General features: G+C 47.3%; 1 protein-coding gene across 1 annotated transcript in view; it reads right to left on the reverse strand.

The window, feature by feature from the left end:
• lamc1 (laminin, gamma 1) overlaps positions 1-13716 on the reverse strand; it is a 53733-nt gene that overhangs the window by 18329 nt on the left and 21688 nt on the right. Inside the window, 4 exon segments of the mRNA XM_063885892.1 lie at positions 826-1014; positions 2695-2861; positions 4838-4968; positions 12113-12417. Of these exon segments, the coding sequence (XP_063741962.1) occupies positions 826-1014; positions 2695-2861; positions 4838-4968; positions 12113-12417 (792 nt within the window).

The following is a 13716-nucleotide window of genomic DNA, read 5'->3' on the forward strand; positions in this document are numbered from 1 at the left end:
ACACACACACACACACACACACACACACACACACACACACACACACACACACACACACACACACACACACACACACACACACACACACACACACACACACACACACACACACACACACACACACACACACACACACACACACACACACACACACAGTCCTCACATTAGCAGCGGTTTTTCTGCTGAAAGCCACAAACCTCAGAGCTGATTCCAGATGTTTCTCATGTTTTCTCTCAAACTTCATGTTCAGTTTTATTCCAGCAGCTGAGTCCTCAGCCTCAGGACATCACAGGCAGGAAGAACATCTGTCTGTCCTCAGCACCCAAAGATACTTCATGCTTCAAAGCTACATCCAGACTCTAATCTTTCTACAGTCCTCTTCTGCTCTCATGTTTGAAATACGTCCAACACTTTACTTTCCTCTCTTTCCATGGTGAGCATTCATTACTCTCCTTCTGCTGTGTGTGAGTATATGTTGTCAGGTCTGCACAGGTTTGTATTTTGAGACGTTTATTTTTCACATTTCAGCAAAATAGGAAGTTATTCAGTCCCCAGGAAGTGTGCACGACTTATATGCATGAATAGTCTCTGTGTAATTCATTTTGATAAAGAGAAGGAAGGCACGGTCCACATTTAGGATGCATCATGTCAAACCTCCATATATTTATATAAATAACTATACTTTTTATAACGTCTAACTTAGATGTATTGCTTTATTTTTGTAACTTCTGCACTATTTCACATCCTAAAATGTTCTGCTCCTTGTTTCGTTATCAGACGTGTAAAAGGTGAGTAGACGTGTTTTCGCGTGGCCCCTGAACTCACCGACGGTGTTGCAGCTGCAGGCCAGGCAGCGGCTGCCGCTCGGGTCCCGGTGGTAGTAGTCGAGGCAGCGCTCGCAGTTGGGTCCGTCCGTGTTGTCGGCGCAGCCTCTGCAGTGTCCGCCGTGCCCGGTGGCCCGGTACAGCTCGGCGTCAAAGTAACACTCAGAACTCTTCCCGTTACAGTCGCAGGCTGAGACACACACACACACACACACACACACACACACACACACACACACACACACACACACACACACACACACACACACACACACACACACACACACACACACACACACACACACACACACACACACACACACACAGGGTTACATTAACGGGAGGAATCAGATCCACCTGTGTACTGCCGGTCTGATGAGTGTGACAGCTGGGGTTAAATATCAGAGTGATAAAGGGTTAAATGAGAGAGTGATAAAGGGTTAAATGAGAGAGTGATAAAGGGTTAAATGAGAGAGTGATAAAGGGTTAAATATCAGAGTGATAAAGGGTTAAATGAGAGAGTGATAAAGGGTTAAATGAGAGAGTGATAAAGGGTTAAATGAGAGAGTGATAAAGGGTTAAATGAGAGAGTGATAAAGGGTGAGCTCTGAGGGTCTCAGCTTCCTGCAGGATGGATTCAGTGACTGTGGGAGAAACGGAGTTCCCTGAGCCCTGTTAGTCATGGATATAATGCGTAGCCACAGGAACTACAGCTCCCACATTCCCCCAGAGACCCCGCTCATGACTCACACTATACCCCACTATACCCCCCCCCCCCCCCCCCCCGTATTTCATCATGTGATCAATTCTCAGGATCCGTCCCTCTTATTCCACTCTGTTGTTTTCAGTAAAGCAGCTGGCTGAATTCACTGCTGCGTCATATCAATGGAAGAACTGTTTTGGAAGAAACTTCCAGAAATCTGCAGGTCCTGCTGCAACCCCCTCTGCAGTAAAGCGTCGGTCTCTGCAGTAAAGCATCGGTCTCTGCAGTAAAGCAGCGGTCTCTGTAGTAAAGCGTCGGTCTCTGCAGTAAAGCAGCGGTCTCTGCAGTAAAGCATCGGTCTCTGCGTAAAGCAGCGGTCTCTGCAGTAAAGCAGTAAAGCATCGGTCTCTGCAGTAAAGCAGCGCTCTCTGTAATAAAGCGTCGGTCTCTGCAGTAAAGCAGCGGTCTCTGCAGTAAAGCAGTAAAGCATCGGTCTCTGCAGTAAAGCAGCGGTCTCTGCAGTAAAGCAGTCGGTCTCTGCAGTAAAGCAGCGGTCTCTGTAGTAAGCAGTAGTCGGTCTCTGCAGTAAAGCAGCGGTCTCTGCAGTAAAGCAGTAAAGCATCGGTCTCTGCAGTAAAGCAGCGGTCTCTGCAGTAAAGCAGCGGTCTCTGCAGTAAAGCAGCGGTCTCTGCAGTAAAGCAGCGGTCTCTGTAATAAAGCGTCGGTCTCTGCAGTAAAGCAGCGGTCTCTGCAGTAAAGCAGTAAAGCATAGGTCTCTGCAGTAAAGCAGCGGTCTCTGCAGTAAAGCGTCGGTCTCTGCAGTAAAGCATCAGTCTCTGCAGTAAAGCAGCGGTCTCTGCAGTAAAGCAGCGGTCTCTGCAGTAAAGCAGTAAAGCAGCGGTCTCTGCAGTAAAGCGTCGGTCTCTGCAGTAAAGGGACGGTCTCTGCAGTAAAGCAGCAGTCTCTGCAGTAAAGCGTTGGTCTCTGCAGTAAAGCGGCGGTCTCTGCAGTAAAGCAGCGGTCTCTGCAGTAAAGCGTTGGTCTCTGCAGTAAAGCGGCGGTCTCTGCAGTAAAGCGTCGGTCTCTGCAGTAAAGTATCGGTCTCTGCCGTAAAGCATCGGTCTCTGCAGTAAAGCGGCGGTCTTTGCAGTAAAGCGGAGTACTCACCCTGGCAGTCGTTGCTGTTGTCGGCCGTCGCCCTCCTCCATGGACGGTCGTTGTAGAACGCCTGGCAGGTGTTGCAGTCGTCTCCCTCCGTGTTGTGTTTGCAGTTACACACCAGCCGCCCAACGGGGTTCTTCACACACTCACTGGCATGGCCGTTACACTTACACCTGAGGACACACACACACACACACACACACACACACACACACACACACACACACACACACACACTTATGAACTGAGGACACACACACTCCTTATTTTTAATTAATTAAAGGCCCTTTTAAGGATCTGTGTGAATCTGAACGAAGCGAAATGAAGCCGTCTGAAATGAGCAGGATCCCTGAGGAACTACCAGCAGACTCTCAGGAGAACTTAATTGAAGTGCGTTGATATGAGCCGAGGAATGACCCCCTACTTTAAGAAGCTGGTGCACATCAGGGGGAGACAGAGGGGTCCTCAGAGTCCCTGCAGGTTATACCAAACATCTGGAGACTTCCCATGTCTCCCTACTGGTTGTGATGAGGTTTTTCCGCCCGGAGACTGAGGGAAGGTGTTGTTGAAGGAGGTGGTGGAGGGGGTTGGGGGTGTTGAAGGAGATGTTTGGAGGTGGGGGGGTTCGCTGCAGGACAGGACTTGCTCAGGTGTTTGTTGGCGGTGGAAAAACTGACGACAGGAAGACAGAGTGAACCGCTGCAGAGACTCATTGAAGTGTGTGTATGGCAGCATTAATCATTGACTGGCATCAAGGAACTCCCAGCTGGGTGATGGGGAGCGTTCCCAGACTGGTAATGTTGGGATGCTGTGGAGCATGCTTCATGATGTTCCCCCTCTTAGCTATTTGTTGCTGCTGTGATGCAAGAAAGACTCTGGATTCGGCCGTCATGGCGGACGCTCCGGCCCGATGTTCCGGTCCCCCTGGGATCCAACGCTGCCTGACAGGAATGCCAGGAATGCAGGCGTTGTAATGGAAATCTGCTCCACATTTCAAACAGATTATAGGAGGCTGAGCAGCAGCCTGGAACACTCCTGCTCAGACCTCTCCCTTCCTCTGTCCGACTGCAGACACTGAGACACACTGAGACACTGAGACACACTGAGAGACACTGAGACACACTGAGACACACTGAGACACTGAGACACACTGGGACACACTGGGAGACACTGAGACACTGAGACACACTGAGAGACACTGAGAGACAGGGACACTGGGACACTGAGACACCCTGAGACACCCTGAGACACACTGAGACACTGAGACACCCTGAGACACCCTGAGACACCCTGAGACACTGGGACACACAGACACAGACACTGAGACACTGAGACATATTGAGACACACTGGGACACACTGAGACACTGGGACACACTGAGACACTGAGAGACACTGGGACACTGAGACACCCTGAGACACCCTGAGACACTGGGACACAGGGACACACTGAGACACACTGGCACACTGGGACACTGAGACACCCTGAGACACTGAGACACTGAGACATATTGAGACACACTGGGACACTGAGACACACTGAGACACACTGGGACACACTGAGACACACTCGCACACTGGGACACTGAGACACTGAGACACACTGAGACACTGAGACACACTGAGACACACTGGGACACTGAGACACACTGAGACACACTGGGACACTGAGACACCCTGAGACACTGGGACACACTGAGACACTGAGAAACTGGGACACTGGGACACTGAGAGACACTGAGACACTGGGACACTGAGACACTGGGACACTGAGACACTGGGACACTGGGACACTGGGACACCTGAGCAAAGTGTAAATGGATGCCAGGCTGCTAACACCTGCTCAGTAAACTCGAAGAACCTCTCAGTGCAGCTCAGGGTAGAGCATGCACCTTGCACCATGCACCATTCAGCTGCAGGACTGGTCTCTACTCCAGCGTTACATTTCACTGGGAAGGAACCAGTGTGGGAGCAGGGCTGCACACTCTGAAACCTTACTAAACAACAAAGTAATGTTCACCATTATTATTACTTCTGTGTTTTGCGTGAGGACGTAGCGTTGGACCTTAAGGTCAAAGCTTGTAATGTGTGGAGGAATTCTTAAAGGCGTTCTGGTGTGAAGACATCAGGAGGATAAGGAGTTTGCTCACCGGCCGCCCACAGCGAAGTCGGAGATGGCGTAGTAGTATGACTTGAGGACTTTGGGGTCGTTGAAAACTTCATCTCCGAACGTGTTGAGTCGGTTCAGAGTCACCCTGATGTCGGTGGCCGTCACCCAGTCCTGCAGAACAACGAGGAGACACGTTACACACAGCAGGTAACACAGGGAGGAGCAAACAGCTGATCTGTCTCTGCAGAAACAAATCCAGGTATCAAGATCCTACAAACATCTTAGAGATTGAGTCGTCCAAACACTGAATGAAAGCAAAAGACTCCTCGAGAAGATTTCATGAAATAAAATCCCACAAAATCAAACCTTTAGTTGTTTGTTTGTAATTTATTAATAAAGTTTTAGGGAAATAAAAGGCAGTTAGCTTAAGCCGACCGATGTGTTCAAGCAACAGGTACCGTTTTTATTTCCTACTTCTTAGAAGTCACAAAACACTCAAATAAATGCCCCTTTTGCCTCAGATACTCTCATGTGAAAACACACCTTTGTCTCCATAACTTTACACAGATTTGATTCTAAATCAGCTCCTCTATGTTCTGATTTTTAATCTTGGGATACTGTGGGATGCAGACCCTCCCTCGTGTTCAGGACAAACAGCAAAGGCTGGTGCATGTCAGGTCCCTGGGTGTTGACCCCATTGGAAGGAGACCTGATGGACAGTCAGAGGATCACCCTGATCTCATCACAACATGTGCTGAGACGTTTCACTCTGAACCCTCTCCTGCCCAAACACAGATGTGTAAAATATTCCTCACAAACGGAGACCGGTTGCATGTCTGAGAGTTTGGATCATGATTCCTGAGCAGGGGGGGTGGGGGGGGGGGGGGTTTCAGGGCTGTGGGAAACAGCTCTGACGCCACAGCAGAAACACCGTCAGTGAAATGGAGTTTCATTTCTTGGCATTGTGATGAGAGAGCCAGATGGAGTAACACCTGTTTCAGAGTTGGACGGGATCGGGAGGAGGAACGTTACTCAACATCCCGTTTGTGTGAGGGCTCCTGGGAACCGGAGCAAAAGCCAGAGATAGATAACTGGATCAGCCCGAGAGGGAGCAGCTGTGAGGAGTAAAAACCCACCGTCTGTCAGGAACACCGGCCTCCGGAGAGCAGGATCACATGGAGATGTCCGTCCATATCTGATATGAACACACCCGCTAGAGGAGTCCACCCCCGCCAAGGCCACGCCGTATCTCCCAATGTTAACTAAAGCTTGTATCAGCCTCATAATCATATCTGCTTAACATTTCAATGAGTTCTTCCCCAGTCCACGCTACATCCTTCCACCACGTCTCATGGAAGCTCAGCCAGCAGCTTTCCATTAGCGTTCGTGCCAGGGAATGTGACAGGGGAAGAGTCAACCCCCGCCAAGGCCAATGTTAACCAAAACTGTATCAGTATCGTGATTTAGATCCCCTTCAAAATCTGACAAGTTCCTTCTCTGCCATTGCTACACCCTCCCACCACATTTCACTGGAATTGGACCAGTAGTTTCTCTGCAGTCATGCTGCCAGGGAATGTGACAGCGGATCTTCCGCCGAGGCCGCTACAAATCTCCCAAACTTAACCAAAGCTTGTGTCAGCCCTGAGATTTAGATCCACGTCAAAATGTGATGAACTGTTGCTCAATCATTGCTACACCCTTCCACCAAATGCCATGGAAACTGAGACAGAAGGTTTAGCGTAATCCTGCTGCAAGGGAACACGGGACGCTGGAAGAATGGACCGTCACCGTCAAGGTCACGACAAATCTCACAAAGTTAACCAAAGCCTGAATCAGTCACGTAAATAGGATCCTCTTTAAGATGTAATCAGTTCTTCCTCCACTAATGCTTCATCCTTGCACCAATTCTCATGGAAATCGGACGTGCAGTTTTTTCTGTAACCCTGCTGACAAAAAGGTGGTAAATGTTCTACGTGCCTCCATGTTCTCCAACCTAAAAGTATTCAGAGAAACAACTGTTTGAATATTCCCAGCAACACAGACCCAGCTCAAATGATTGGCTCATGTATTCATTATCAGGAGTATTTGGAACGTTTTCATCATGTTTCCAACTCTCCGGGTACATTTTCTTGATAATACATCTGTACTTTTACTGCAGTAACATCGTTCAGTCTAAATATAAGGTGTTCTTCCTACAGCCCTCCACCTCGGAAATCTGGCTTGTGGTTTTCCCGTGATCAGAACTCCCTGGTGGAGCTCGTAAATGTTCAGTGTCTCCAATCTTTTCATGTTCTCCCACCCGAAAATGTTCCAACCGCGAGAGGAAAACGTGTTCAAATAAACAGCCGGTTTCCTGCCGTCAGACACTCGATCTGCCTCTGGAGACTAAGCTTTCAGAGTGGAGAGATATTCTAATAAAAGCTGTTTTCTTAGAGAAAGCCAGCACACATTAAGTCCTTTAACCTCATGTTCTGCACAAAGACAAATGGGACTGAACACATGGTCAGAGACGCCTCCACACACATCCACTGACAGATGATTTCCTCCCGTCAGACTCTGGAGACCCGTGCTGCTCAGAGTCTCGAATAAAAGACGACAGGATGTTTGTGTCAGGGTTTAACCGTGTTCAGGTACATTCATCTCCTCCTGTTCTTCACACGCTGATGTGGAAACCTCGTACGTCTGCGGGGAATGTGGACACATTTCTCTCAGCTGTGACTCGGAGCAAACAGTTTGACCCAGAAACTTAAACAGGAAGTTGACCCGTCAAAATAAAGCGACCTCTGCATAACCCAGGGGGCTAATTTTAGAGAGGGGACCGTCTCACGTCGGCTGAAAAACCGTTTGCACCCCGTGTTCGTGGATAAGACTAGACCCAGAGTAAGAAGGGCAGGTACTTAAGCATCCAATTAAGACTTTGTGAGTTAATGCAATAACTAATAATTACTAAAGTTGCGTTAACATACGGATTCTTAATCTGATCTGCTCTTCAGACAGAAAGTGTGATTTTTAGGAAACGTTGGTAACTTATTTTTTAAAATCAATTCAGCAACCCTAACCCGAATATACAAGAACGCTTTTTAACTTTTTCATAAATAATAAATATAGTTAAACTTTTTTGCAAATATTCCAGATTTCTGCACATCTGTTATGTTTTCATTCTAACTTTTTTCTGTGATTTTACTTTTTTTTTATGATATTTTGTCAAATTTTCAGCGTTTCAACTAAAACCCTTTTGCCATGTTTGACTTTTATTAATGTGTTCTGTTTTTTAGAAAGGGTACCTCAGATCAGGGTGAGCTAAAAAGACAACATTATTCATTAAACAGCATCATCAACTATTTTGAAAAGCTTCTAAAAGTGACAATCATAAGTTGGAATACTTTAAGTCCCGTTTCTTTATTTACTGTTGCTTGAGTATCATTTTAGTTCAGGACTTATAATCCTTTCAAGTATTGTGTGAGTACTCCTAACTTCAGTAAAGGATCTGCAGACGTCTCTAACCTCAGCCTGGGATCACACTCCAGAGTTAGAGACCTCTCTCAGTCTGACTCGGAGCCCCCAGCCCTCTTGCTGTAGAGTCCCTGTTCGCTCTGATGAAGGCGGCTCATTGTTGGAGCAGCTGCTCAGTTATCTGTCGCTAACGCTAATGCTAACGCCCACACTGTGGTTATGATTCATGAGGACGGGTCAGCTGTTCCTCCTCAGGAAGCTCCTGCAGCTCACTCTGGACTCTGAAGGCACCATGTGTTCCCCATCAATCACCCAGCAGGTCCTGCGGGAACGCAAACATCCGGCGGACAAATACCCTCAAATACTACCATCAGTACTGTAGTACTTCACTGTACAGCCAGAGGTACTTCAGAACATTATACTGCACAATCACCACCTTCACTTTGACTCCATTCAATGCCTCCCGCCTGCAGCACTGGGCCTGAATACTTCTCCTAGGGCTGTAATATTATTCTTATTAGTATCACATCTCATAGATATGTCCCCCTACGATGAGCCAGTGGCTGTAAAGAGACTCTGATTAATTTAACCGGCCGAAAACAACCGCAGCTCCAGAATAAAACCAGGCACTAGGTAGGTTATTTAAGGTGGACTGCTGGTTATTTAAGGTGGACGGACGGTTCTTTAAGGTGGACTGCTGGTTATTTAAGGTGGACGGACTGTGATTTAAGGTGGACGGACGGACTGTGATTTAAGGTGGACGGACTGTGATTTAAGGTGGACGGACGGACTGTGATTTAAGGTGGACGGACTGTGATTTAAGGTGGACGGACTGTGATTTAAGGTGGACGGATGGTTATTTAAGGTGGACGGATGGTTATTTAAGGTGGATGGACTGTTGTTTAGTGATTTGTTATTCATTTTTGTACAATGACAATATAGGTTTTATGCTCTATTCTCTTCTAGACGTTGGTAATTTAAAAAAAGGTGGACTGACGGTTCTTTAAGTAGGAGTGACGGTTCTTTAAGTAGGAGTGATGGTTCTTTAAGTAGGAGTGATGGTTCTTTAAGGTGGACTGACGGTTCTTTAAGGTGGACTGACTGTTCTTTAAGGTGGACTAACAGTACTTTAAGTAGGAGTGATGGTTCTTTAAGGTGGACTGACGGTTCTTTAAGGTGGACTGACGGTTCTTTAAGGTGGAGTGACGGTTCTTTAAGTAGGAGTGACGGTTCTTTAAGGTGGACTGACGGTTCTTTAAGGTGGACTGACGGTTCTTTAAGGTGGACTGACGGTACTTTAAGGTGGACTGACGGTTCTTTAAGGTGGACTGACAGTACTTTAAGTAGGAGTGATGGTTCTTTAAGGTGGACTGACAGTAATTTAAGTAGCAGTGATGGTTCTTTAAGGTGGACTGACGGTACTTTAAGTAGCAGTGATGGTTATTTAAGGTGGACTGACGGTACCTTAAGGTGGACTGACGGTACTTTAAGGTGGACTGACGGTTATTTAAGGTGGACTAACGGTACTTTAAGGTGGACTGACGGTTCTTTTAAGTGAACTGACGGTTCTTTAAGGTGGACTGACGGTTCTTTAAGGTGGACTGACGGTACCTTAAGGTGGACTGACGGTACTTTAAGGTGGACTGGCGGTTATTTAAGGTGGACTAACGGTACTTTAAGGTGGACTGACGGTTCTTTTAAGTGAACTGACGGTTCTTTAAGGTGGACTGACGGTTCTTTAAGGTGGACTGACGGTACCTTAAGGTGGACTGACGGTTCTTTTACGTGAACTGACGGTACTTTAAGGTGGACTGACGGTTATTCAAGGTGGACTGACGGTACCTTAAGGTGGACTGACGGTACCTTAAGGTGGACTGACGGTTCTTTTAAGGTGGACTGACGGTTATTTAAGGTGGACTGACGGTTATTTAAGGTGGACTGACAGTCCTTTGAGGTGGACTGACGGTACCTTAAGGTGGACTGACGGTACTTTAAGGTGGACTGACGGTTATTTAAGGTGGACTGACGGTACCTTAAGGTGGACTGACGGTTCTTTTAAGTGGACTAACGGTACTTTAAGGTGGACTGACGGTTCTTTTAAGTGGACTGACGGTTCTTTTAAGTGGACTGACGGTTCTTTAAGGTGGACTGACGGTTGTTAAGGTGGATGGATGGTCCTTTAAGGTGGACTGACAGTTCTTTAAGGTGGACTGACAGTTCTTTAAGGTGGACTGACAGTTCTTTAAGGTGGACTGACAGTTCTTTAAGGTGGACTGACAGTTCTTTAAGGTGGACTGCCGGTTCTTAAAGGGGGACTGACGGTTGTTAAGGTGGATGGATGGTTTTTTAAGGTGGACTGACAGTCCTTTAAGGTGGACTGACAGTACTTTAAGGTGGACTGTCTCTGCTGGTGGTTTTCCCCTCTTTACAGCCGGGATGTCAGACGGCAGGAATGTGTGAGAGCGACTAACAGCCGTCTGACGCCTCCTGAAAGAGTCCCTCGGTATAAATAGCTTCATGCCGACGAGACAAATAAGGAGGTTCACAGCTGAGAGCTAAATCTGTTCATTTACCTCTCCATCCCTCACCATGAAGCAAGGATTTACTCTTCTTCAGGTGTGTTTACCTGCACAGACAGGGTTTAGCACAGCTTCCAGGAGGAAAATAGAGCCACAAAGAATACTAAATCTACATTGAAATATATCAGAACAACTAGAAAGTACCAAAAAGTCTCGAAGATATTTAGATTGCTGTCAGACGAGGAAAGAAGACATAATAGAATTAAGAAGAAGCCGGAAAAGTGAATTTTAATAAATAACTTGCTTGTTTTTTGACATTGAGTCAGTTTTAATCAGTGTGTTATTTTATTACTGTAAACGGTCTAACTGTGTTGAAATAGTTACTATACTAATAAACTGTTTTTATGGGAGGATTTGTTGTTATTTACTGACTCGTGTTGTTTTCATCTGAACTGAAGGAAACGCCTTGTTGTTGTTGATGAAGCAATAAAGATTTCTGCAGATTTAAGAAAAGGTTACGCAACAATCCGAGCAGAGAAGAATGGAAACACAGGGGGGAGACATGGAAACACAAACACAGTGAGGAGGGGGGAGGGAGAGAGGGGGAGGACAGAAAGGGGGAGAAAATACGGAGGAAGAGGAGGGGAAGTTTGCTGTAGTTGTTTGGAAATCAAAACCCTGGAATCCTTAGTAGCTGTTTCCTGTTGAACAATTTGCACATTTGACTTTAAATTCTCTTTATTTATATTTATTTTCTAACTGAAGTTTATTTTCTTTCATCTTATTATATTTACATTTTCCTTATTTTATTTTGTTTTAATTTATTTTAGTGCATTTATTTTAAAGTGGAGCACATGTGATAAACCGGAGGGAGGACAGGGAGTGATTGGAAGTGCAGGAGAGAGATTGAGGACAGAAAGGAGTATGAGAGGAGTGAGAGGAAAGAGAGTGGAGGGGAGTAAAAAGAAGAGCCGGGGGAGTAAAGGGGGGGTGGGCAGCAGAGGTCCAGCTGCAGGTCAGTGGGAAACCCGGGGGCGTCGCCTAGCAACGTGATGCAACACTTGGCCTTAAACCTGCAACCTGAACTGCAGCATGGCCTTCTGGGAGAGAAAACAACTTCCTCTCCCCCCACCCCCTTCTGTCGCCTCCATGGACTGCTTTGTTTACATACGGAACAAAGTGACATCACTAGGGAACACTCACTCACATTGTACGTGATAGGCTAGGGGGCGGGACATCTCTAGGTGGTTGACCAATCACAACAGAGAACCATGTTATTATTCTTAAGTGGAGAACATGTTTCCGACTCTCGATGCTTCACATCTGAATCCACGGGGCCTCACCTGCAGCACCGGGCTGTTGTCGAAGTTGTAGGCGCTGGGTCGGCCCTCCAGTGTGGAGAAGGCCACGTTCCCCCCGGTGAGCGGAGAGATGTCGCTGAAGTCGTCGGTGCACAGCGCCTGCTGCTCGTCCTCCCCGGTGCGGATGAATCCTCGACCTGGCTTCTGGTAGGTCTTCTCACAGGAGCCGCTGTAGTACTGGTAGGGAATCCAGGGCCCGCCCTCACGGGTCCGCTTGTAGATGGCGAAACTCTCGGGGCGGCTGGTGTGGAACTTCAGCCGAACGTAGGTGATGTCGAAGGATTTGCCTGCAGAGGAAACACAGGATTAAAACTCATGCCAAACAGCTCATCACACATCTGATTCAGAAGCTCTGCGATCAGATCCAGGACCTCAGAAACTCTGCTAATACTTTAGTTTTCAGTTAGGGATAAAAAAGGGTTTCTGTTGTTCATTTTGTCCACAATAAGTACGAATTGTGAGAGGTACGGAAGGGTTTCAAAAAACAGATCTAAATGTTGCATATCTATATTAAAGGTTATAAACCCTCTGTGAATTCAACACTTATTTCAAATGTGTGACCTCCACACCATCACACCGTCTGATGGTGTATGCCCTGACGAGGAGACTCTCAGCTTCATACTCGGCTCACAGTTCCCACTACAACAAGACACCTGCATGTCGTCTGCATAGCGACCGATAGGAGGTGTTCATGTGACCCGGACTACAGCCCCGCACAAATCATTTTCTTTATCAGCACCATCGATATCGACACACACACGAGTTAGGAAGTGAACCTCAACCAGAACAACGGTGAACACGGTCGATTACGACTTCTGAGCTGGTTGAAACAGAACAGGGAAACTGAATGCTCCATTTCTACGTCACACAACGATCTCCAACCCGTCATTTCAGAGTCCGTTCACACCGTCTGAGAACCAACAGCTTGTGGAGGAACTGCTCATGAGTGTGTAAGACCGAGACAAGAGACTGCCTTCCTTTCACATCCCTTGCAAAGTGGAACGTTTGCATCACGCATTTCCATTTCCCTAACTCTTTACGTGACGAGACATCGGAGCTTTCTGAAGTGAGATGTGTCCTCGCTCGCTGCGGCCGTCGGGATATATTTGACACTGTTACGTCTTCATGCGTCGTAACCCAGTTTATTTAATGTCTGCAGGAGCTTCACCTTGAGTGGAAGACGGGCGGACGTTTAAGCCCCCGAAGGCCTGAGACTTCTCACGGCCTCGCAGCTGCGTGTTGTCGAGACGTGGAGTTTACTAAACACTGAGAGGGTTATTATTATTATGTCTCTGCAGGAAGTATTACATCTGAGGTTCCTGGAAGCACAGCGAGGGTCTCTCTCTAAGAAGTGCTGATGGGGGGGAGGGGGGGGACGCTGGGCAGGAATGTGAGGTGGAGTTGGAACATGCTAAAGCGCGGGATGGTCCTTTAACGCCCCCCCCACACACACACACACAAATGGCGAGTTGCAGCAGGCTCCATGTTCCAGGAGCCGTCAGTCAGCGGGAGGAACGCCGCCATGTTTGAGTGAGGGGGGGTTAGTGCTGTTTGCTCTGCTAAAGAATCCACTCTGTAAACAGAGG

Source organism: Eleginops maclovinus, chromosome 6 (genome assembly GCF_036324505.1).
Source record: "Eleginops maclovinus isolate JMC-PN-2008 ecotype Puerto Natales chromosome 6, JC_Emac_rtc_rv5, whole genome shotgun sequence".
Classification (NCBI taxonomy): Eukaryota; Metazoa; Chordata; class Actinopteri; order Perciformes; family Eleginopidae; genus Eleginops; species Eleginops maclovinus.